Source organism: Python bivittatus, unplaced genomic scaffold, assembly GCF_059951505.1.
Source record: "Python bivittatus isolate LINGU-HERP-01145 unplaced genomic scaffold, Pbiv_v1 ctg000410_np1212, whole genome shotgun sequence".
In the NCBI taxonomy this organism is placed as follows: domain Eukaryota; kingdom Metazoa; phylum Chordata; class Lepidosauria; order Squamata; family Pythonidae; genus Python; species Python bivittatus.
Genome location: NW_028277067.1, coordinates 13,842,492 through 13,868,011, shown reverse-complemented (window position 1 = coordinate 13,868,011; position 25,520 = coordinate 13,842,492). Strand labels below are relative to the sequence as shown.

At 39.9% G+C, this 25,520-nt stretch overlaps 1 protein-coding gene across 2 annotated transcripts in view; it reads right to left on the bottom strand.

Moving 5' to 3' along the window:
- The window catches only part of PLXDC1 (plexin domain containing 1), a 63,491-nt gene that overhangs the window by 5,682 nt on the left and 32,289 nt on the right, over positions 1 to 25,520 (bottom strand). For both annotated transcript variants that reach the window (XM_088143528.1, XM_088143529.1), the window contains exons 3-12: positions 23,263 to 23,406; positions 20,250 to 20,319; positions 17,297 to 17,419; positions 16,125 to 16,243; positions 15,852 to 15,951; positions 13,994 to 14,089; positions 11,140 to 11,221; positions 7,489 to 7,549; positions 4,723 to 4,861; positions 1,438 to 1,470 (exon numbers count right to left, since the gene is read on the bottom strand). In XM_088143528.1, coding sequence (XP_087999654.1) covers positions 1,438 to 1,470; positions 4,723 to 4,861; positions 7,489 to 7,549; positions 11,140 to 11,221; positions 13,994 to 14,089; positions 15,852 to 15,951; positions 16,125 to 16,243; positions 17,297 to 17,419; positions 20,250 to 20,319; positions 23,263 to 23,406 — 967 coding nt within the window. The remainder of the gene's footprint in view (positions 1 to 1,437; positions 1,471 to 4,722; positions 4,862 to 7,488; positions 7,550 to 11,139; positions 11,222 to 13,993; positions 14,090 to 15,851; positions 15,952 to 16,124; positions 16,244 to 17,296; positions 17,420 to 20,249; positions 20,320 to 23,262; positions 23,407 to 25,520) is intronic.

The following is a 25,520-nucleotide window of genomic DNA, read 5'->3' as shown; positions in this document are numbered from 1 at the left end:
CTGTCTTAGGTGTAGGACTAGAATCTGGGAGCCCCAGGTTTAAGTACACCCTTAGAAATGTACGCTCATTGGCTGACTTTGGAGCATCACTATCTCTTAGCCCAATGAATCTTGCAAGCTTATGATTGTGGGGAAAATTTGAGCTTAAGTTCCTGGAGGAAAGGTGGGATATGAATTTAACAAACAAATACATAAATTCCAGTACTGTATATTAATAGAGGTTTTGCATGCATTCAGCTAACGTAATGCAACAATGAAATTCGAGGGATGTAATTATTGCTCTGCAGAAGCTGTGCTCCCAGAAAACTGCCTGTGCAGCATGCAGGGGTTCACGGCAAAGAAATTGTTATGGGAAACGTTTTCTGACTGTAGGAAGTTTGCAAGGCCTATTTTTAAATATAAACATATTTCTGTGGATATACATCCAGCTTTCATGGAATAAAGACAGAAATAGAACAGAAGAGAAAAAGGAAGAAGGAAAAGGAGGCAATAGGTAAGTGGGAAAAATATCAAAATCTACTAACAAAATAATATGTTATTTCTTCCCACTCCTTAAAACAATCGCACGAAAACGCAGCTGGCTAGCAGGACAAACGACATAGCGTAAGCTGCAGCAAGGCATCAGAAATGGTGGTGATAAAACTAGGGATAAAGGAGTAGAAGCAAAAACCACAATAGAAGAATGGACCCTATGGCGCTGTTTGCAGCATTAACTATTGGTGAAATAAAAAGGACGAAGTGCAACTTTCAGAGCGTTTGGAAGGGTTAACGCCATATTGTAATAAGCTAAGGAGGAGGTTGCCAAGGCCCTGAAGGACAGCTGCCAAATCCTTTCTAGAAGAAAGCCTCTGTCCTCTCATCAACTGCTCTTAGCTACTGCCACCATCTGGTCACTGAAGGTCATAAGATAAAGCATCGATCAGGCAAAGGGTCTGTATTGGGTAGGGTGAGATGATTGTCTCTTGTCAGGTGATTTTGGTGTCATAAAAGAGCAGAAAAATATTACTTATGCAATTTATGATTGTTTGACTTTTTAAAAACTTCAGTAGATAGGCAGCAGTTTAATTAGCTTTGGGTGCAATGTACTTTGATTTGAGCAGGGAAACGGGGCATGGGGTACTTCTACCACAGATTAACAAAATGTATTGCGGTTACTTCCCTCCTTCACAACAGCATCACAGAGGACATCTCCTTTATTAAGGGTTCCCCAGCACCAGTGGAAAGAGTAACTTGAGAGCAGTGCGGGTTATGCCAAACTCCTAGGACATTTTTCTCCATCCAGGTCATCTCCAGATCTGTTGGACTATGTCTCCAATGGCCATGCTGGCTGGGGATCATGGGAACTCTAAACAATGTGTCCGGAGAGTGCCAGATTCAACAAATCTGTCCCAGGACAGATATATTTTTCACAGACTTTGGCCATAAGAAGGCACTTACCTTCTCCTGGGTTCTGGTTCAACTTTGTGTCATCTATAAGAATGAAACAAAACCAAAAAAGTGGAAGTGAACTTACATAGCAAACTCTTCTTGAGAGTTTAGATCCCTGTATGCTGCCTGCTAATAATCCTTCCAGCAGAAAATCCAGAAGTGTTATGGTTTAAATTAAGTGTCCACTTAATTAGTGGGGCCTTGTGTTCCTTTTAAGATGATTCAGCTAAGTCACTGAATTGCTACTGAATTAGTCCACGCTTTAAATAGTGCACAGTGGAAGATACAATAGGAGAACTCTGTTGTGGCTCAACTCCCAAATTTTCAAGGTAGAATGGCCAGGCCATTGATGATATCTTGTTGTAGGGTACTAGAGATCCTGAGCAGGGCTACTGGAAGGAGCAGGAACCATACGTCCTTCTTTCTCTCAGTTATCTTTTCCCCACGAAACAAAAGCAGCTGGAAAAGCAGGTGGGATTAACCATTGCTCCACAGAATACTCTTCTGCAGTCAAGGGACCTATATGGGTTACAGTTACCCCTGCTGTGTTTTATGACATTTCCCAATTATGCATTTGTTTTGGAAAGGAAACAAAAGCATGGATTTGCTTGTTTTTCCACAATGCTTATCGTTAAATGGCCACCTGAGTATTTTTTAAAATAGAATAAATAAATGCAGAAGGAGTTGCCCATAATGGCTGAACCAAAATGGAACTGAACTGAACCAAGCTTAGGGTGGCTTTGGTGGTGAACCTAGTTTGAATTCTTATTCAAGATTTGTGGAATAATAATAAAACGAGATGTACCACTGAGAATGTGCAAAGCTTTTCCCCAGTGCACTCTTTTCAACCTATTGCACTACGGTTCCCATCGTGCCCAGCCAGCATCATCAATAATGTATTGGACTGCAGCTCTCATAATATCTACCCAGCATGGTCTCTGGCTTCAAATGAATTCCTGAGGTCTTTCCAATTCCACATTTTGTTTCTTCTACAAATAAAATCTTGGCACAGCTTTCTGAACATCTTTGTCCACACCGACATATACACACAGACATACACATATATAAGCCTGCGTTGTGATAAAATAGATATAAGCTTTGTGTACGTGTATATAGATGTGTGTTAGGCATAAAAAGTGTGTCTGGACACATACATTAAACACTTTTTCTTCCCTGCCAAGGTTAAAAAATGAACTGAGAAAAATCATTTGATTTTTTCAAAGTCAGTTCTATCTCAGAAGAATTTGTCCTCTCTTTCCTTCACTGCTGAAGGGCAAGTACTAATGTTCTTTTCAGTTTATTTTAATTAGCAAATGAAGTAGGCACTATTAAGGAGCAAAATTAAACCGGTACCTGCCACTAATCTCAGAGGAGAACACAGTTTGATGCTAACTTAGGCACATTACACACATAATCCTGAGGAATAGGACAGTGCTTTTGAAAAATGGGGAAAACTAAGCTAGTTTGGAAAGTGCAGTTGGGATCTGTGACAAAATATTGCACAGTCGAGTGCCCTAACTGACCTTGCAGGGGGGTTGTGTAAAAAAAATCAAGATGGCAGCCACAACCATGCAATCTAGCCCCACCTCCTTTTTATGTGAAGCACATTAAAAAGGGGTGGTGATAAGATCACATGGTTGTGGCTGCCATCTTGATCCTTTTTTTTTTCTTTCCCTCCATTCCCTGTGGACACTCCTGTAGTCCTTGGCTGATCTCAGAAAGCTAATTAGAATCAGATCTGGTTAGTACAGTACTGAGAAGGGAAGCCTCCAGGAAATTTTTGGTCAGTAGAGTAGACTGGGAAGTTTAGGAAATTCTGGCAGAAAGCAATGACAAACCATTTCTATACTGTTGCTCTGAAAACTCAAAAGGGACTTTACAGTATATTTACAATGCTCTTACTCAATAATCCCAGCCCTATCTTCCATCACATTCCCTTTTCCAGTATTTCTCAACCTTGGCAACTTTAAGATGTGTGGACTTCAACCCTCAGAATTCTCCAGCCAGCATCCTTAAAGTTGTCAAGGTTGAGAAACACTGATCTATTCCATTCTTTCTCCCAGATCCAACTCACCATTAGGTGGTAGCAAAGAATTAAGTCTCTTTTATATCTTTGTGCTGCCATCTAGTGGTCAGTCCTATCCCCATCAGGTTCTCTGTCACCCACCACCCCTCACATCCTGTGACCAGTGAGCATGCCCTGGGCTGTTGGGCATCAGCTGATATCTCCATGTTTGCACAGGTATAAAAATAATCACTCAGAGCTGAAGATGGGAAATAATAATGCCCTGCATAATGGAAAAAGTAGTATATGTTAATTAAAAAATGAGAGGCAAAATGTATCTGGGCCTTTCGCCCTTGTACTTAACCAGGTACACATATGACCAAGCAACATCTTTTTTCTGCTGTGTTCCTATGAAGTTGACTTCATTTTGTCCCCAGCCCATGAGGGAGACAGGCTTAACGTATCCATAGTGGTACGAAGTAGCATTTCCCCCCTTATTCTAATACTGTCTAAGAGCAGCCTCAAGGTATTGTGTATAAAATTTATCATGCTTTGCCACCTGCCTTGGAGAGAAGTCAAATGAAGTCACTTGAAGCAGAAGCAGATAGGAATCAGCAACGGGGACAATCAATTTCACTTGGACATATTTTTCTGCTGATTCAAAGATGGGTCGATCGCACTTCAGCAGCCGCGGGGAAAGACCCTTGTCTGGAAGCAATGCACTCTAATTGACATATATTTGAGGACTGATGGCGGTTATCTCCTTGTGACAAAAAAAAAAAAAATCCCTCACCCCATAACCTTGCACAGAAAGGTTTGCTTTATAATTCCTCCAAATTCACACATCCTAGGTAATGGGTTTTCCAAATGGAAGACATTGTGTCTGTGTTATGGGGCAACCAATGCAATTTTGGAAGGTGAGAATTTGTAGCTATGTGAGAAAAAAAACCAAGCAAACCCTAAGTCAGTTTCAGAGTGGTTAATGTATGAATTGCAGCTTTCTTTAATGGGGTAGAATAGTGCTGAACAGTCTGTAAAAAAAATTAGGAGAGTTGACTGTATCATTTGTACTTACATTAGTCTCCAATAGTCTAAACCAGTGTTTCTCAACCTTGGGAACTTGAAGAAGTGTGGACTTCAATTCCCAGAATTCCCTAGCCAGCCATGCTAGCTGGGGAATTCTGGGAGTTGAAGTCCACACATCTTCAAGTTCCCAAGGTTGAGAAACACTGGTCTAAACACACAAGAATCTCATGGGATCTCAGCTTTTGACCCAAGATGGTACCTACCTTCTGTGGTTAAGCTGTCTACAAAGTGGGAGGATGATGTGACAGGGTCTTCTGGAAGTAGTGTGAAGGGGCTATGGTTGGGAGTAGAGGACATGTAGTGTTCATCCTCTCCAAAGTCTGCACAAGTCTCCTCTTCTGACTGAAATGACAATGCAAAATAGAGTCACTCTGGCCCTGGCTTCAAAGAGAGAGGCCTCAGGGTCAGTTCAGAGCTGCATCAAGTCTACCAAATACAGTGGAACCTCAAGTTACGAATTTAATCCATTCCATGACTCTGATTGCAACTCGAATTGGTTGCAACACGAGGCAAATTTTCCCATAAGGTTCAATGTAATTACCATTAATCCGTTCCTGCGTCTGCAGACCACGCGTCAGGGGTGGAAAAACGGCCGCAGACCACGCAGCAGGGCAGAAAAATGGCCACGGACCACGTGGAACGGGCGGAAAATGGCCACGGACCACGTGGAATGGGCGGAAAAACGGCTGCGGACCACGTGGAATGGGCGGAAAAACGGCCGCGGACCATGTGGAACAGGTGGAAAAATGGCCGCGGACCACGTGGAATGGGCGGAAAATGGCCGTGGATCCGGTTCATAAGTTGAGGCGAGTTCACAAGTCGAGGTAAATTTTTGGGGCCAGAGCTGATCGTATCTTGAAAAATTCGTAAGTAGGGGCGTTCGTAACTAGAGGTACCACTGTACCTGATTCTTGCCCCATCCATCGCTGTTGGGTCTCCATTGCCTCATTCTTTTCAAGGATCCTTTAACACAGCAACTGAAGTAAGTTGTACAACAGAAGAGAAAGGAAGCAGGGCTGTTCTCTGGTTTCACCTGAAGCTGTGCCTCCAATTAACAGCAATCACCCTCAGCTCATTAGCTTAAGAACTGCAACTTCTAATACCTTTTTCCTGGTGGTCATATCTTTTAAATTATAAATCTGAGGAGCAGGACTGTAATACTATCAATCTTCAGAAACTAGCATCTCCATATTTTCCTTTGCTAAAGAGCAAGGTAATAAATGTTCTAAATACCAACTTTAAACCAGTAAACAGTACGTTTTCTGATCCTATATGTTTATATGTATCTATACTATTCTGGAAACATACAGATATGGAGTCTTCGCAATCTAATCATAAAGGTTTAGGCTTCCTCCCTACCAATATAAAATGTTTTCACCATTTGTCTTACTCTGAGCACATCATCCCCCTGCCCCTTGATCTGTTGTTAATTGTGTAATGTCAATGTTATCTTCTCCATAATCTCAGCATTTTATCTCTGTTCAATTGGTTCTTCCACATGGTCTTCAGTAACTGGAAATGATTGGCTGCAATTAGTCAACCATCACTTTTCTAGCACTGTCTTTTATGCCTTCATCTTTGTCCAGAAATATAATGCAGATATGCGCATGCTACCTTTTTTGATACTACTTTCTTAAACTCTTTAGATGATCAAATGCATTGGACATCCTGGGGCTGATTAAGCAGAATGCATGCAAAACAAGTAGTCTTTCATTTCATTCCCCCCACTAGATTTTTAGCTGAATGGAATATACAGGGTGTCCCAAAAGTCAAACCCCACAGGCCAATCACAATATGCTTTATTAATTTTTTTCCAGAGAAAATGTTACTGTACATAGGAATATTCAAAAGTCATGTGTCAAATGAGTAAAAAGGTGTTTAGAAGAAAATGGCAACTAATTCAGATATTTAATGTAATTTATATAATAAATTGTCTATGGACCTGACTTTTGATACACCCTGTATATTATCCCATTACTTCAAAAGTTCTATATTCTCTTCTGGTGCTTTTACACAATCTTCATGATTGCTCACCCTTCAAACTTCCACTGGACTTGTGTAGCCCCACAGTTTTTCTCCCTTTTTTCCCAGTTTAAATATCATGGGAATTCCCCCCAACTTCCCTCCACAATTATCCTGCATAACTCCAAGATTTTGCCAGTCAGCAGAAACTCCACCTTTCTGTCTTCATGAGCCCAGCATATATATGTGTTAGACTGACATCTCACCTTCTCCCTAGGAGCTCAAGGTAGAATATGTAGCATTCCCTCCTCCAGGTTTTCCCCACAGCCGCTTGTGAAGAGGTTAGGATGAAAGATAGCAACTGACCCATAGCTGAGAGTAGACCTATCCTCATCTAGGATAGCTTAGTTACTACATGTCTCAGAATTTGCATTGTTCCCAATTAATCTCTGCCCTCATGTGATTCCATGCCATCATCTGTCTTTAGCAACTGGCCAATTTACTCCTGGCTTAGCTGTGGTTCAACAGGAACTTCTCTGAATCTGGTTTTCAGCTGGGAATGGTGGGGTTCTGCTGTTTGGGGGTGGGTTATTTCTCCACTGAAGGGAACTTTTGCTTCATCTGTTCTTCAGCTTCTGAACTTCAATATCCTTTAGGTCCTATAAGGGGAATGCTCACTTGACAGTTTTGTCCCATCCCATCAAGAAAGGAAGCTAAGTAATCAAACATGAAATTGACAAATTTCTCTCTTCTCTTGATGAGGTACAAATTCCATGCAAAGGACCCATTTTTTCAATTTTTTTCTTTCTTTTTTTGTGTGGAATGATTTTTGATACTCATTCTCAACATTTCTGGTTTGGTCGAAATAAAGATGAGTGTGGATCATTTTCAAATTGCTTTTGAGACTGGGGAGAGGAAATAGTAGCCGTATAGAAGTGCCCATTGGTGACCATCCAGCCAGAACTGATTATTTTATCTTTTATGTCTTCTTTAACTATAACCATTACCTCTTGGCCACAGCCGTATTCCAGCCACTCTTCACGATATCGGTCAAACCCACTGGAGCACCTATGGAAAAAGAAAGCATAACAGCTGATATTAAAACAATAAAGATATGGTGATGCTTGTTAGATGATGCTTTTACTATAGATGTTTTTCCTAAGAAACCTAGGAAATCACTTATTCTTTCTCCCCTTCTGTGGCTGAGTCCACACAATATGCTAAACTAAGCTAAAGTTGAGCTGTTTACAGTTCAGTGAGAATGCAGTATATACTGTGAAGAGAAAACTGTGTTTTGTTAATCCTGGTTTAGCATGCTTTGTGAACCAAACCTCTAGGTAGCGTTTTCTGGCATCTTTCTACTTTACTGCATACTGTATGGGCTGCTTCAGCAAATGTAGATATGGAAAAGAACTGCAGGTCATGCAGGAGAAAACACATAACAGCACTCTATTTCTCATGAGGAATTGCACTACCAATGCATAGACTAGGATTCCTAATATTTGTCAGTCAGGTAAGCAGGAGACTTTTGACAGATCCAGACAGAAGGAGCTTAACTTGAAGTAATCTACATCAGAGTGCCAGAATCAAGGTCTTTATGAACTTCTTTTATGAAAAACTGCAGCCACTTTATAAGAACTGTTCTCTCTCTCTCTGGGCAAATTCTTGAGGCTTCCCCCCCCCCCGCCCCCTAAAATTATAGCTTCCTAAAGATGCTGAAAGTTCTTTACTAAAAAGTCCTGTTGGCATGTCTGTATCAGGCTACAGTTGCTAGGCCTCCTTAGTACAAATGCTGCCATCAGAGTAAAAAAGCAATTTGGAGCCTCCATCTTCTTCAAATGGCTTGCATACTGTGCTAGCAGAGGAAAGTCCTAGGACCATCTGGTCCAATCTATGTAGGAGGGCCAAGTGATTTTCTAAAGTAAGGTTTTATCATCAGAATTCCCAGCTGGGTTTAGTGTACCAGACACATGGACACCAAATAAATATAACAAACAGACAAAAAGGGCTTGCTCTGAGGAACTGGGGATTCCATTCCAGCACAGCTGGGTTGGAAGCATGTAAACGTTCCCTTGGCTACTTTGGATTCTGTGCTTGTATTGGATAAGAGCATATCCTGATTTTCTTGAAGAGCCCTGCCCCACCACAGCTGATTGGGTTTGTAAACTATTCCCAATGGAGCCTAAACCCAGCCTATTCCTCCTGCATGTTCATTGCACCAACTGTGATTTGCTATCGCTTTGAGACGCTTGCTGGGAGGCAGAAGATGGGGCAGGAAATTGGTCTCTCCAAACACACCCAACAGACAGGAGCCACATATTCACATGCGGATTATTCCTGATACAAAGGAATAACCAGGAAGAAAAGAACCTCATTTCTGATGCTTGCAGAGCAATCAGGGTTCAGGCTGTTTGCCTCACAGCCCCACACTTTTAGGCAGCCCTTTGAGCATGGTGGGGAGTGTCCTGTTGCAGATATGGGGAGCATTCTGCATTTGGTAGGATTCAGCATTTCCATCTTCATTTCTGAATGCATCAAAGAAAGTATACAAATTTTCTAACTTATTGTTATTGTTATTATTTCTATTTTGCTTAGAAACATCTACAAATGAAAATGATCTAAAATCAGTGATGGGGAAATATTGACAACTTTAGGATTCTTAAAATTGAGGCATTTTGGATAAACAAAGCTTGGAATGCAAGTTAAAGTTAACACATAGACACATCATATGGGCACAGATCAAATGTATGGATCTCCTGTTTTAGTCAGTCGTAGAGCAGATCAATTCCTCATTTCTCAGAGTGAATTCCAAAGGTATATCTACTTTATCAGATATATTACTTGGCAGCATATGAACAGGACACCCTACTAAGCTAGCTAAAAAGCTGCTGGAAGATACTGTGTTTGCAGTCCTGAAGTTATCTTAGAAAGATACTGCATTTACTACCAGAAAAAGTGACTACATCTTTGCTTTGATGCACAGATGCATTAGTACTTTTATTATAGGACTGTAAGATAGATGTTGAGGGCCTCATTCCATAGAAAGCAAGAGGCTCCCAAAACACAGCTCAGGAGGCTGCAAAGCCTATATTACAGAGAAAATTCTTCTAAAGACCATCTAGTACAATTCTGCTTCAGGGACCATAAAAGGGAGAATAGGAGCCTTGCTCCATTAGCTGTACAAGTATTTTATCCCAACTTTGTGATAACTATGTCACTGTTGATTCACACGACACATTCTCCAGTCTGTAATTCTGGTGTTATTTTCCCTTAATGCACCATAGACCTTCCCACCCCCCACCCATCCCCTGCTTTGTCTACTGCTATAAAGTTCTTTGGGGAAACCATGAGTCTAGCATTCTGCCAAGCAAAATGTATTTCAAAGATATTTTAACTTCCAGATATGAGTGGTTTCCTCCATGGATAGAGGAGAGGATAAGTCATGTCTGTGAGTGACTGAAGCTGGAAAAGCAGCATGTCTTCTGATGCTAAGGAGACTGTGAATGAAAGAGACTGAAGAAAGCAAATAATACATAAGGGCAGGACAGCAAAGGTTTAATTGCTTAGCTCTTCAATGGAGAAGGGATTCCTGGACAAGAAATGATTATAATATTTTTAAAAGTATCTCAAATGTGCAGGAATGGAGGACCTGATATTCAGAGCACCCAAGCCCACAATTACATTTTGAGCAAAAGAAACATGCAGTTTGTTCTTTGCAACATTTCCTACTTCCATCATAGGTGCAAGACTTTGTTTTGTCGGGCATCAAGCACATTTTAAACACAGCAAATACTGTACAAGAGCTCATTTTTTATTGCTGCATGTGCCCACTGAACAGCAATTGAGTTTCAGAAAAATGGCATCACCACAGTGCCTCACACATGAAAGAGGCTCCAGGGTAGATCCTGCCTGGATAGCAGACTGAGTAAAAAAACTAAGGCAATTTATTCTCCACTTGTCTTGTATTTTTAGTTCAATAAAAAGGGACAAGTTTCAGGTAACTAAGGGCAGTGCTTAATAATTCCTGGCCGGGTGGCGGGGGGTGGGGGGAACAGGGACTACAGAGAATGGGGTGATGATGCAAAATAGAGCCATGTCATCACATGAGGCTTTGGGGAGGATATTCTTTTTTGAAGCATGTTAACCCTACAATATTTTACAGGTATTTTTCCTCCCTCAAAAAGGTGGAAAAACACATTCTGCAATGCAGTTGGAACAGGTTCTGAGGAGCTACAAAAAAGGCAGCTGGGGCTATCTGTGGCTCACCAATGTAGGTGTTCCACCCTTGAGCTAAATTTCAGCATTTTATTAAATTTGCATTTAACAGATACAAATCAGCAGAAATACATTTTATGACATCCTCTGTGTTCTTTAGTCCTCTTTTTTGGTGAAGGATCAGCATGGACATGCAGCAGACCTATTTGTCGTATTTTGGAGGAAGAGGACCCATGCTATCAAAAAGGTTGTGCGGGATGTGAAGACTTAGACTATGAAGTGTAGATTTTAAAATTATTTGACTGCATGTGACTATTGTAGGCTACAGAAATTCTACAGGTTGAATTAAGTGAAAGTTTCAGGACAAGAGCCAGACAATATTAAGATAACTTAACTCCTTTGAGAAGTGAATGTAGATTCCCACTTAGGTTTAGAAGACTTACCTCTGCAGAACATGGCACCAGCTGCAATTGAAGTTTAGGCCAGATGCCGTACAGACCTCACAGTTGTGAAGCTGGAGACAAGCTACAAGTGGAAAGATGTAATGAATAAAGAATGTTCCAATCCTTATTTTCTAAAGCTGGCTTGGAAGGTGTTCTTTCTGTTCTTGTTCCCCCACATCTTGAGGAAGGCAGACTAAAACTAAAGAACTCTGTTACTTCATTTCCTCAAGATCAAACTAGTTCAGGACTCATCATATTCCACCCAAGTATGCTCTCATCACCATAATATTCATTTATAATAAAAGATCAGGTTATTTTTTTTTTCATCAGTTGCTTTTGGAACATAAAATCATACAGTGGGCTGTATTCTGACCCTGACTGTCAGTCTATAATATGTTGTTGCTGAAAACTTCCCAGGAGCTGTGAGGAGTTTGGAAACACACAAGTTATTCTGTAATATTTTTTTCTCTAAAAATGGCCTGCGCCCCTGCTAGTGCTTGTCCCAGGATGAACCCCAGAGTTCCAGAGAAATTGGGAAGGTTGCATTGTTTCCTATCTCAAAAGTAATTTTTTGAAAAAATAAGCCGCATTTTTTAATACTCTTGACATGGTATAAAAGAAGCAGCAAGAACTTGGAATTACTTGCAGTTGAATTCATAATAAATATGACATTTTTTTTCTGTCCTTGTCTCTCTAACTAAAGAGCCAGTCACCAGAAGTCTTTTGTGGCAATAATGTCTTCTTTACTAAATGTGTGAAAACTTGAGTAGGGTAAACAATCCTTTACAGAATGCAACTGCTTCTCTTTTAATATCGATGAAGGAATCATTGCACCATTAGGGTTAGTCAGGATAACTCTCCAACGAAGACTTGATAGCCACTAACTGATTTCAGATCCAGAATACCTTGATATAGGCATCTTCTACATTCAAGGAATGCTGCAATCTGAGATCTAAACCACTCTTATGCATCCTCATGATGCTATAGGGCTTCCAACTATGTTGGAAAGCCAGATCTGTTAACCCTAATTAACTGGTTCAAATTATACCAGTGTTTTTCAAACTTGGCAACTTTAAGACGTGTGGATGTCAACTCCCAGAATTCCCCAACCAGCATGCTGGCTAGGGAATTCTGGGAGTTGAAGTCCACACATCTTGAAGTTGCCAAAGATTAATTTATATGAATTCAAGTTAACCAGATGAATTGTATCCCACCTTCTATTTTTGTTATTTCCCTCTCCCTTCTCCTTTCTTCTCCTGCTAGAAAAGTGTTGCCGTTCCTCTGACAATTGTCCTCCCTCCCTGCAAAAAGTGAATATGAGGAAGCTAACAGAAAAGATGGAGATAGTGCCAGTTGCTTCTAGCTTTGGGTGCCCTCCACTGGCTGACCTGGGGGAGCTCATCAACGCTCAGAATAGTTACTGGGCCCGACCCTGCACAGAGATGCAAAAGCATTGGTTATGGTTAGGAGGTGAAGCTACCAGTGATGTGGAAGGAGCCTAATGTTCAGCAGATGACTGAAACTTAACCTGACTCTATATTTTGAATCCCAAATTTGTACTGAACTGGTAGAGGAAAAAAACACTTGATGTTATCTGTTTAGGATTCAAAATGCTCCAGGACTGTTATTTCTTTAGTTCATAGCAATAATATTAAAAGAAAATGACAGCCACTGTATTTGGCAGCAATTTTAACAAGCCATTTTTTAAATAGAAAAAAGCATTTATTATAATCATGCAGAAAATACTTTAATGGTGATTTCATACTGTCTGTTGACCATCCATCTCTGTTCACTTACGCTTGGATCCTGGGCTTTATTTTAGTCTATTAAAATGTCTGCCAATCTCTTGCACTTCTTTAGCCAAAGAAGAGAATGTGTATGAGATGTGTGAAGAGCCTCTCTCTCAGCTCAGAGTGCTCTCAGGTCAGGCTCTGAGACAAGTACCCAATCAAAGGAACAGGAGTTCCCCCAAGCAAAGCATAAGAAATTACGCACATATTACTAGCTAAAGAATCTATCATTTGATCCAGAGTCTAAAAATTACCTTTCTCTACAGCTTTTTTTTTTTTTTTTAAAGAACTCCACCTATCAAAGGCTGTCTGCTTCACCAAAAGAAAGGGAGGGCAAAGCTGCTTCTTGTTGCTTTTTTTAACCAGAGGCAAAAAGATCCCAGTTCAACTGTTCAGTTTGCATTCCAGTTTTGAAACTTTTTCTCTTTGAATCTTGCTGAAGGCTGACATGCAGCATCTTTTCAGATCGTAGGTCATTCAGTGATACTATCAGCAACTGAACAGAGTTGGGGCTACTGTTCATGCAAGACCTTATTTACGTGAACAGTCCATAGGCTTCTGTAAAAAGAGGGCTCAGCTTTCATGAAAATAGTATCATTATGTTCATATTCCTCAAGGAGTACAAAAGAAAAAGCACATATTAAACTAGTGTTTTGGGGAAATTTGAGTTCTAGCCAGGAACCTAGGAAATATCCAAGTAACATTGTAAGATATAACATGTGTCCAGCAGGTTTTTTTTGTTTTTTGGTGAATCCAAGAGTTGTTATAGCCAAAATATTTTGCTCTTGTAAAAAATTGTTTAATCTGTTTGTTATTTCACCTAATGCACCAATAACTATAGGGAAAGTTTGCAAGATCTCCACAATGTTCCTCTTTTGTTTTAAATTTTCCTTCGTTCCTTCCTTCCTTCCTTCCTTCCTTCCTTCCTTCCTTCCTTCCTTCCTTCCTTCCTTCGATCCCAAGCTTATAGATATATTCCTCATTTGCATGGCTGATTACTTTCTGCCTTTGCAAGAACAATGCCCGGAGAATGCAAGGTAATGCAACTTGGGGTGGCAACTTACTGGGTAGGGGCAAAAATTCCACAGCTGATGCACTAGTGATCTTGCTGATGTCCAATTCCACTCGATGATATTCATATATGGTCCGATGGTGAGATTCTAAAATAGTTAGGGGGAATATTAAATTAGATCCGGATTCCACACTGTCTCTTATGGGATGTGGCCATATCACACATCTCCACCAACCTTTACACAATTAAATATTAAGATGTAACTAGCTATCAGCTGGTTCTAAAGACTAAAACAAGCTAAATTCACATAATAGGCAATGCCTGGATAAAGGACAGGAATTTTGGAACCCTCCAGATGTTTTAGACTGCAGTTCCTATAATCCTTTAACCCCACACTGCAGGGTTTGGTGGAAGTCAAAAATATCTGGAGAGCTTTAGATTTCCTGAAGTCTAAGCTACCTCAGAGATTTGCTTATGAAGTCTGACTGAGTATTTGTGGGTCAGTAATGGTAACAACAGCAGCAGAACTATATCACTGTGGAATTCTCTTGTTTGGAAAATGCATCTGGCTCTCTCTGTGGCTCTGTATTCATATATAATTATAAGCAAGAATTGCTGAGAACTGTGGTCCATTATGTGCTGCCCAATTGTTCCTGCCAACTGAGGCAGCTAAATCAACTAGAAACCAACAAGAACACAAGCAACTTTCCCCATCATCCATCCCCAGAATTTAGCATGTCAACGTCTTAACAAATTAGGAACAGAAAAACTATTTCTGCTCATGAGCAATAAGCTAGAATTCTCAGCAATTCTGGTTTATTCTTAGGTCTGGTTCCCACTATCTTCATTCCTTTTAAATAGGCTGTTCATATGGATCATTCTTTAAATCAACTTTTAACTAAAACTATTAATTGACTGGTCTTGTAGCTGATGGATGTTATTTCATTGTAATCAAAGGTTTTGTTCTTTTCTTACTCATGCTGCAGCTTGGAAGTCAATGTACATGCCTTAAGCAGACTTTCTGCACAGACTGGGATGTGTGAATGGTTGAATGGGCTTACATGATAGAAATTGCAGTTACAGCAGTTCAATAATGAAGCAAGCGACCAAAGGTGGGTTGGCTCTGGGATTCTTCAAGTAGAGGAAGGAAGTATTTCCTGAATGGAAGAAATGATTTCCTTCTTCAGCCTGACCTTCTTGAGATAAGTTGGACTCATATGTTTGAAAGATATCGGTTTGGGGAAGGTTGGACTTTAACTCTATGGCCTATTGAATTAATGTGAATGTAAGCCATAAAGAGTTATTTACAAATTACAGTGGCTAGACTTACATAACATGCTAAACCAAAGACAAGCAAATCTTATACAACATATTAAACTCTAAACCATGGTTGACAAATCACAATGGCTAGGTTCACATAATATGCTAAGATGAACAAACAAACCACACTATGGCTTAATGTGATGGTCTGGTTCACTTGACACACTCAGTTCATTTAGGTTTGCAAATCATGGAATTATTGTTTAACGTGTTGTGAGGACATAGTCCATGATTAATTAGCATGTCATGTGAAACCAGCCTATGCCTTTATCAGTATTTTTCTATGAAAGCAAACTTATTGAAAAACAGGTAATAACCATATCAGGTAGAAATTGCTACTGTGTTGCTTTCTGTTAGCATGGAACTTTTAGCTAAGGAAATGGTTAAATATGTGATTTCTCTGTCTGCTATCTCATTCTGCTTTGTAGAACAGACAGCAGCCCCAAACATTCATATTTTTAACAAGGACTTTGTGTCTTAGAAGCTAAGACCCTGTTTAGTCATGAACAAATGAATCAGTATATGTACCATACTTCTGTTTTCTGTCACCCCATTCCTCTCCCCCTCCACTCACAGTCTGCCAGACTCACCAGGCACACCAGGGGAGGAGTTAAGGATCATAAAAGCATCTGAGAGACCAGCTTTGACAGGATGTTGTGTAGAACTAATTTCAAGCACTGACATGGGAATCTGGAGCCAGGAAAGAGGAGAAGGCATAGACATTTCAATTACTGGTGTCAAAGAAAAACCAGAAAACCAGTCCACTTCTGCCCACTCTTTGAAGTCTCCTTGTTCTAGATGGCCAGGACTTTGATGAACATTTGAAAAAGTCATCCTTTCTACACCAGCGTGGATACACTCACCTCCTTGTAGCTAAAAACAATTCTGCCACTGTTGTACAAAGCTGCCTGGAAGATGAAACAGCCTTTGTGTTCTTTCCCTTCCAGATACACTTGATCCCACTGGACAACAAACACAGTTCCTTTGGAAGTAGAAGGGGAAAAGAAAAGCAAGTACTAGAATGGGGACTAGGAACTTTAATAGTCTACTATGATTCACAAAATCCATGAAGTAATGGATCTGACCAATCTATGTATGTAGAAAGCCTTTCCTAAACCCATTTCTTGTCCTTCTGCTTAAGCATGAACAGAAAATACCCAAGGGAATTTTATTAAGAAAGGAATTAGTTTGCTCACTTGTTGAAATTTACTTCCAAGCATGTGCAGAATGTCTTTAGTAATGAGTAACCAACCAAGGGATCCAACTAGTAACCACTGAAAAAGTCCCCATAGATTTGGACCACCTGCTTCTGCAGGCCTTTTAACCTTTTGCAGTATCTTTGTCTACTAGCATGTGCTACAGAGATATGCACAGCATTTAATTATCTCTCTCTCTCACTATCTATCCTTAATCAACAAAAAATAAGGTAGGGTGGGAAGAAAACAGGACTGAAAAAACTTTATGAGAACATCAGCACAGATTAAGTGGTAACCCTGGTAACAATCATTCCAGGCACTCAACCGTGTCCCAGGCACATACACTCAGAGATACCAGGCGCTAGCAAAAATAACTGACCTGCATTTATCACCCCCACACACACTGATTACCCATTTGTAGTTCTATATATTTGCCTCTTTCTAAAAAACTAGGCTGTAAATCAGATCTACCATATACAGATGATCATAAAAAAGTTTTATGAGTTAGTCATCATCAGCCAAGAACAAAACATCTAATTAGCCTGATTCCAACCATCTTTCATTATGACTCCCCAACAAATAAATCCTAAGCAGGAAAAATAAAATAAAATATATACACCAAAAATAGGGAATTTCTGCCAGCCTTGATATATGGGGGGAAAAGTGGCGGGGTGGGGTAGGGTGGGGGCTGAGACTTTCTGGAGTTTGAATTTCATTTTGCAAAAATAAATGTCCAGTCTAGCATAAGTAGCTGTGGGCAAGTTTGCATGGATGTGGGACAGAAGTGATGATTTATGCCTGGGAAAGTTACCAAGGAAGGAAATATCACAACAGCTCACCATTGTCAAAGTATTTGACAGTGGAGTTGCGTGAATAGCCAGGGTTGAAGTTTGCCATCAGTGGGGCAATATACTGCGTAGCTGTCAGCATCCGATGAATGACATCACCCATGAAGATGAAACCTGCCAAGAGAACAATAGGGAGGAGCACATCATGTTCAAAGTCAAATGACTTCATCGTTGCTTTTTATAAGTATTGGGTATAATCCATAGTTCCAATGCCTTTTCTCTCCTACAAACCCCAGAGCCAGTATACTGCAATGCATAAGAGGAGGGTTTAGATGTCCTCTTGGTCATTGGTTTCCACTTCTCATTCTAACCTCACAAGGATACTGTGGAAAGAGGAAAAGAAAGTGACGTATACTAGCAGTCTCCAACCTGATGCCTTTTAGATATATTGGACTGCAGCTCCCACCATCCTCATCCCCCATCATTCCTTCTGTGTTGCTGTGGGGAATGGGTGACAGATCCATTTAGATCAGCCTTCTCCAATATTATGTTTTCCAGATACGTTGGATTATGATTCCCATTATCCCCAGCATCCGTGATCCACCGTTGTTTCCCCTCCCGAGTCAAGGAGCATGGTACCAAAGTCTGATCCAGTTATTTGGGCATGTGAGAGTAAAAATGCCTCATCTCTTTTCACCCCCCAGCAGTGAAAACAGTAAGAATAATAGAAGGCTGGTGGTTGACTGTCCTTTTAATTCTCCACAAATCAACAGCCCAACACATCACTCTGTCTAAAGGTAGGGCTGGATTATGAGACCTCACAGGAGGAAAGTCATCCTACTCTTTGGAACTAGGCTGTGAGTACAACTGCTGCTAGTCTGATCATTGTGGTAATTTTACACAAAGTGGGAGAAAGTAGAAATTCCAGTGATCTCCAGAGATAGACTCCAGATGTCACCACAAGCAAGTGTGCTGGACGGTGGAAATCAGAAATGGTATCAGACCGGAAGAAGGCGGGCAGGGCAAGAATAGATTCTCAAAATAACTTATGCTGGTTTTAAAGTGATTGTAAGAGGGGAGGGGAGGGTGACTTAGCTGGGGCCCACCCATCTATGGGAAATGCTGTATTCACCGTCTCTTCTTCAGGATTAATCCAAACTATTTTACTGTCTGAGGTGAAGGATTAAATAGTGTCCCTCTCTTGTTCCCCATACAAAAGCTGACAGAAAGTTAATTTCATTTCAAGACATGTTTTTCTCCTGCACCTATAAGATAGCTTAGGCTATGCAAGGAAAGATATGAAACACTCAGAATTCTACTTTTCAACACTTCACCCATAGGCACCCAATACAAATTGCGATGGTGTAAACATGACAAAACGTGCATTGCACATTTTGTATAACATCACAGCACAAACCCCAGCTTTTGCATCTGTGTCCCAAGGTCAGATGCAAGTCACATGTATACATCATGACACTTGTCATTTGCCCCACCCCCTTTGTTCCACCCATGGACACCTATGTGTGCTCCTAAACATCTGTAGCTTGCAGGCAGTTTCATGTGATGTCATGCAAACCCTACCCCTTTTGGGCTTCATTGAAGGGCAGGGCTTCTGGTGTGATGTTACTTGGTCAATGGACCCCTCTGTTTTCATACTGTACCTTCATTCTTGTCAGTAATAAAAATTCTTAACTAGCTGAGCCATGTCTGTGAGACTTCTGCTAGATTTACCTGAAGAGCTGAGCTAAGTTGAGAAGTGTCCAGAGATCTGTGATTTAGTGGCAGGTCCTGGTTGGGGGAGCCTGACAGCTTTTTTTGTCCACTTCTACTCCCATCATTGCAGGAGGAGAACCATTGCTTAAGTATCCAGGATGAACAGAATGGCTATTAACCATCTTATTCCAGTATCAGAACCAAATGGCAGCTAAGATGGACAGGTTAGCCCAAGGTTTGCACTAATATGCTCAACAGGTGGGACAGAATCAACTATGGATTCCTTGCCGTATCTGTTGTTGCCTTCTAAATACCCCCTTTACCCCAACACGTAATTTCCTAAGCCTGTGTTGCTACTATGCAAGACCAGTCTCTGAGTCTTTTCAGTCTCTGCTTCTTTAAGAAACCGCTGTTGGATACAGCTAGGGTACCCACGCCAGATCAGAAGCACCTTTGCCTACTTTGGATCCAAATTTTGCACACCTCTATCAACTACTACAGACTGACATAGCTGCTGCTGCCACCACAGTCATCTGACACCAAGTACTACCTGTCCCAGCCAGACAAATATGATGGGAAAACAAGCAAATATACTGCTTTTCTTGCTCAAGATGAACTTTATATCTCCCTGAACCCAGATGACATTGTCACCAACTGAGCCCGTGTAGGCTTCATAATTAGCCTAACAACTGAAGGAGCTGATTCAGAGCAGTCCAGATTTGGACAACTATGCAAATTCTCTGGCTGGCCAGAGAGCTATTTCAAGGATTCAGTCAACAGTGCAATTGGGGGCTAATTATGACCTATCAGCCCAAACCACTTCACAAAGTTGTCTTGAGGGTAAAATGGTGGGTGGGGAGAGGGCAGAGAATGATGTACATCACCTTGGGCTCTTAGAAGAAGATGACATTGATGACGGTGAGGAGGAAATGTAGGCTAAGACAAACATGAATATAAAGAAAGATCATTTCACAGAATCACATTGGTGTCCCTTCTCTTCTTTCTCCCTATTTTAGGAAAGAGGGAATAGCACCTGGGCTTGTTGCTCAGCAACAATAAGTGGTTGGAGCAAGCATGAACCTACACTTCCCAGTCTCACTCCTCCACTAAGTAGCTTCAGTTAAAAACTCATGGCTCAGGTCAAGCAACTGCAGTCATTTGAGAACCACAGTCTAAACTGTTTGTGCAACACTGCCTCCAGAATGCATGCTGTAGATAATTCCTCATATCCTGTAAGCTTTTTGCAAAAACAGCAACTCTTATGACCAGTGTTGTACCCAGAGAGGCTCACCTCCTGTTGCTATGGTGACCTGCCGCAGGTAATGCCCATAGAAAGGGAAATCAAAGGACAGGATGACTCTCTGTAGAAGAATAATGGGGAAAAACAGCATTAGAGGCAAGAGTTGTGCTGGGTGAAATATTCCAGTGTTTCTTAATGCTTTAAGATGAACAGAAAATGCCAGTTAGATTTACACTCACAGGTATTTATATTGGGCGAGAGAGAGGAAACCAAATTTGGTACCAAGAAAAACAAGTAATTTGAGTACTTATGCAAAAGTACCTTGGCATAGTCTTATATTTTCATTAGTCACAGAGAAAGGCAAGGTGTGATCCATTGCACGTAGCAGAACACAGAATCCTCAGGCTTCTGAAATGCTATCAGGTTCTGCTTACGTATTTTAAAGTTTTGGTTTTTTTTCATGCCACGAGGCCTAGAATTTCCTTGAAGATGAAATCATCAGCAACACATATTTCTTGGTACAGATTTTTATAAAATCATGGAAGGGACCTCACAGGTTATACAATAGAGCCAACCTTTTTTTCTAGTCTAGAATAGCCGCTGCTACATTTTCCCCTAAAAAAAAAAAAAAGAGTTTTATCCTCTTTGAAATGTTGTTGGGAAAAACTAGAGCAGTGGAATACACAGGCTTCTCTTTTCAGAATGGTTGCATTCAAAACTTCTGACTGGAGAATAGATCCCCTATCGACCTTTGGGCTGAAAATTAATCCCAAAGTTGATGAGTATATGTGCAAAATGTTTCTCCCAGCGTACATGGTATCTGTATTCTCCTTTATCAGTTTTGTGACTGAGATCTGCACTTTAAAAAAAATGACATTTTTGTTGGCCAACTGCATCAGGGACAGATGATGGAATGATGTGATGGTGTCATCTGAGAGAGCAAATACAAATGTTCTTCTTTTTAAAATGTGATTTTAGAAGGTTTGTGTGAGATTATTGTAAGAATTAAAGGTGTGCTAAACCCGTCAGAGGCTTCCTACCCTATTTTCCTTTTTGTTTTATTGCACTGCTGTAGTTCAGTTGTTTGCCACTTAATTTCAGTGATGTGATTCTGGGGAACTGCAGGGAAGCAACAAGGAGATTCAGAGGTTTGCTTGCTCTGCTCTTTACCAAGGAATGGAAATACATACATGCACACACACAAGTTTAAAGAATAGGAGTCAATTAGAACCTAGTGAAAGATCATGTGGCAACACCTAGCCTGCCTTGGTTAATCTTGAAAAATATAAGCAGATTTGGACCCAGTTAGCATTAAGATGTGAAACCATCAGAAAATTAATTAGAGAAGCCAATCCTAAATAAATCAATCCTGGAAGGTGTCAATGGTCAACTGCTTCTTTCTTTCTTTCTTTCTTTCTTTCTTTCTTTCTTTCTTTCTTTCTTTCTTTCTTTCTTTCTTTCCTTTCTTTCTTTCTTTCTTTCTTTCTTTCTTTCTTTCTTTCTTTCTTTCTTTCTTTAATTATATGGCCAACCATCTCAAACATATGACTCTGGGTGGCTATGAGAATAAAAAACAAGAGAAAAATATCATAAAAAACAATAAATAACAGAGGAGCTGAGATAAAGCCAACCAACACCATCAACATAACCAAGATACTGAGGATTCTATGTTGATCCAATGTGGAGATGCCCTAGAGATGCATGTGACTCAAAGGAGGCTTTACCGCAGGGGCATCTTCAGGATGTGGGCAAAAAAGTCAAGATGATCAAAGCTCTGTCCATTTTGATGCTCATTGCATACGCAACACACAGAAAAACCATTGTGGCCCCTCTTGACTTTTTTTCACATTCTCTTCAGAATCTCTGCTTTACCTTAAGGTTAATGAAGGAGAAAATATACATAGATACTCTCTCTCTCTCTCTCCTGCTTATTTATATCTCTCATCTTTCTTGCCAGCATGGCAGTAATGGGGGTTGTTAACACAGTATATCTGGTCAAAAATTTAAAAGGGGGATAATTGTAAAACCATTGAGACAAAAAAGTTAAAATTACAATGTCAGCTTAAAATTAATTTCAAACCAACTGCTCAGTATTAATGTTCTAGTTATAACAAACTTCATGTGAATTTTTGGTATTTTTGATTTCTTTGCAGCCCTCCTGGAGTTTAGGAAATTTATGATGAAGGTTTTTGAGCTCTGTCTGAGGCACTTTTTTCTTTTTTAACATAATCAACAAAACAACAACCGCTTTATGTTGTAATGAATGTTAAGATAAAATGGTGTTTTGGTATTAATTTGCTGGCCACATCTCCAGGTCACTGGAAATAATGCCGAAGAATAATAGTTACTAGCAAAACAATAACTGTTTTTTCTCATGCTGATCTCACATTTAAAAGAACAGAGTCTTCTGACATTGAGAGGTCCAACAAATTTATTCCAGTCTAAGTTTTTATGGATTACATCCAAGAAACTTAGATCATAAATTTGTTAGTATTTAAAGAACCGTAAGACTGACTGGATTCAAATATGTGCTCAGACATGGTTTAATTCTGGTTTATCAAACAAGCTATAATTGATTAAATTCACACAAAGCCATAAATTATGGCTTACAAATCACAGCGGTTGGGGTAAGTTCATGCTAAACCGAAATCAAACCACATTATGGCTTAGTACATGTGTAAATCCAATATTTGTGTTACTTTTGCTGCCATAAACACATTACTACCTCTCTGGCTGCATTAAAGATGAGTAGATATTAGCCTTGTAATACTGACTTTTTTATCAGTGGGAGATGAAGCTACTGCCAAGATGATGTAACTAAACATAAAATTGATTCTCCAATCAGGCCCTTCTCTGAACAGACATCATTTTTCTTCACTATTTTTTAATTGCTTTTACTACCCATTTTCTTGTTTCTCCCTCTAGGCCTATTCTGTACAATAGAGAGAGAAAATGGGGCTTGCAGAACAAAATGTACTTACAGAGTTCAGGTACCAAAAGATACTGGAAGATAAGTCAACATATTGCTGGTGGATTGGCAAGGTTAGAAGAAGAGATGGCTCACCGAAGCCTGTCTGTGTGTATTGGACAGGATTCCATGGATTTTGACTTGGCTCCTGTTAGCTTCAGCCACCTCAACCCAAAGTTCCTTGGCTCGCATCTCTTCGGGACCATAAATTCGGGATAAATAGTAGCTGTGATTGTCTTCCTGCACAGAGGAAAAGAGATGGGGTTATTTTAAAGCAGCTTTAAATCACCCAGGGCCATCTGGACACATTGGATTACAGCTCCCATCATTCCTGAACAGTATGGCTATGATAAAAGGATATGATGTGATTAATGTCCTGTTTACTACATTCAGATCAAATCAAATCTTTATTACAGTCATAGACCAGCATAAGTTTACTATGTTTAAGATTTGTTTTTCTTAAAAGGATAGTCAGTCAAATATTTTATATGCCAATTAAGAATGATATTTTTCAAGCAAAAAACAGCTTCCTTTGTTTTTAAGTAACAAGTAATGTTATTTTTTAAAACAGATTCTTTTCTATGAGAGGAAAAAGGAACGTCTCTTTTAAAATAGGTCTTGTCACCAGCAGCTTTTATACAATAAATACTCGCATTTTAAAACTGTTATTCTATAGCAAAACTATTACCTGATAAAAGCTTTTAACTGATCTATCCATTCAATTGAGTATTATCATCATCATCATCATCATGACATGACTAAAAAGTCTAATGGAGCTATTCATTAGATAGTGAAACTATAGCATGAGCTCCCAACTTTTAAACCAGCCTAAATCAGAGTGATGGGTTTTGTAGTCAATATTTTTGGAGGCCACAGATTGAGGAAGTCTGACCTAGAGCTATCATTGCTACTCCACTCCAAATTAAATGCTTGAGGACAAAACTGATGGTGAGAGAATGAGCTGAAAATAGCTTTAATTTGAGTAATCTAGTCATATCTCCCAAAGAGATTTCTTTTTCTTTTTTTTTAAGTTTGGAATGGGGAATAGGACAGGAATTCTATTTATAAAGTCATATTTAATGTAGAAGAAGCTTCTCTTTCTTGTTTTAGCAAATCTTTGTTCTCTGAAGGAGGGGCAAATGAAAGTCAGGGAAAAAAGAGTTGTCTAAGCATAATAAGAAAAAATTCTGTTGTATTCGGCATATGTCTTTATTTTCCTACGTGTGTCAGTTAATTCCTATATCAAGGAGAACTGTGAACAAACAAGTTACAGGTAATGTTATTAAATGCACTGGCTATCTGAGTTATCCTTTATAAGGATAAAACCCTTGTACCATGTGTAACCACTATAATTTTATATCTATGTTGCTTAGAGGTTCAATGGAAGCCATGATAATATCATGATGCCATCATGCAAATGAGGTACACTTTGTCATTTATATCATTTGCACAATGATGTCATGATACCCATGATTATCCTTGATCCCCTTGCCTCCTCCTGTAGACACCCACCCCACGTTGCCAAGCAATTGCAACATTTAATTATTAAAATAAGCAATATCCTACTTCTGTAATAATGTAAAATACTGACCAAACCTCTGAATGGAGATTTGATCCCTCCAGCCAAAGCCCTATACAGTGAATAGGCACTCCAATGTGACCTAAGTGTTTTGGTCTACAATTCCCATAATCCCTTGCTCCTTGGCTGGGAGTAAGTTTAAAATATTTGGAGAATGCCAGGTTGCCTAACTCTTTCTGGTTATATATTTGCTGAGGTTGCTAGGCATTGTAGTTCAGCAATATCTGAAAAACTGCAAGTCTGCCTCTCCTCCCCCCCCCCAACCATTCTATGCACTAACAACATAAAATGGCCGTGCTGTTTGAATTAGGGATTCATTTGGCTCAGCTGCCTTTGCTTCCAAGAGCAGTTGATCTCCTGCCTCAGAAAAATTAGCAACCAAGGTAAGAATTTGCTAAATCTTTTCCCATATGATGTAATACTACATCTCTAAATATAGATGTGGTAACTCTGGTAGTGATGGTTATTAGTCCCTAGTACACTTCTCCTCCAGGTTTTTAATTCATCCTTTGCTGAAGACCCTTTATTCTTGTACTATAACAACTTTCTGTTGAAGGACTTCCATACGTTAACTGCACCTGACACTGTAAAGTTCTGCTGGGCTTACACATTACACATTTTTCTGCACAGGGATTTTATGTCTTCGCAAACACTGTCCTGATCCCTGTTGACTTCATGCTGCAAAAGGTTCTGGCTCCAGTTAAATAATCTTGTAGTCAAATTTTATCTTGGAATGACACCAATAAAATCATGTGGATTTCATAGCAGCCTTGCT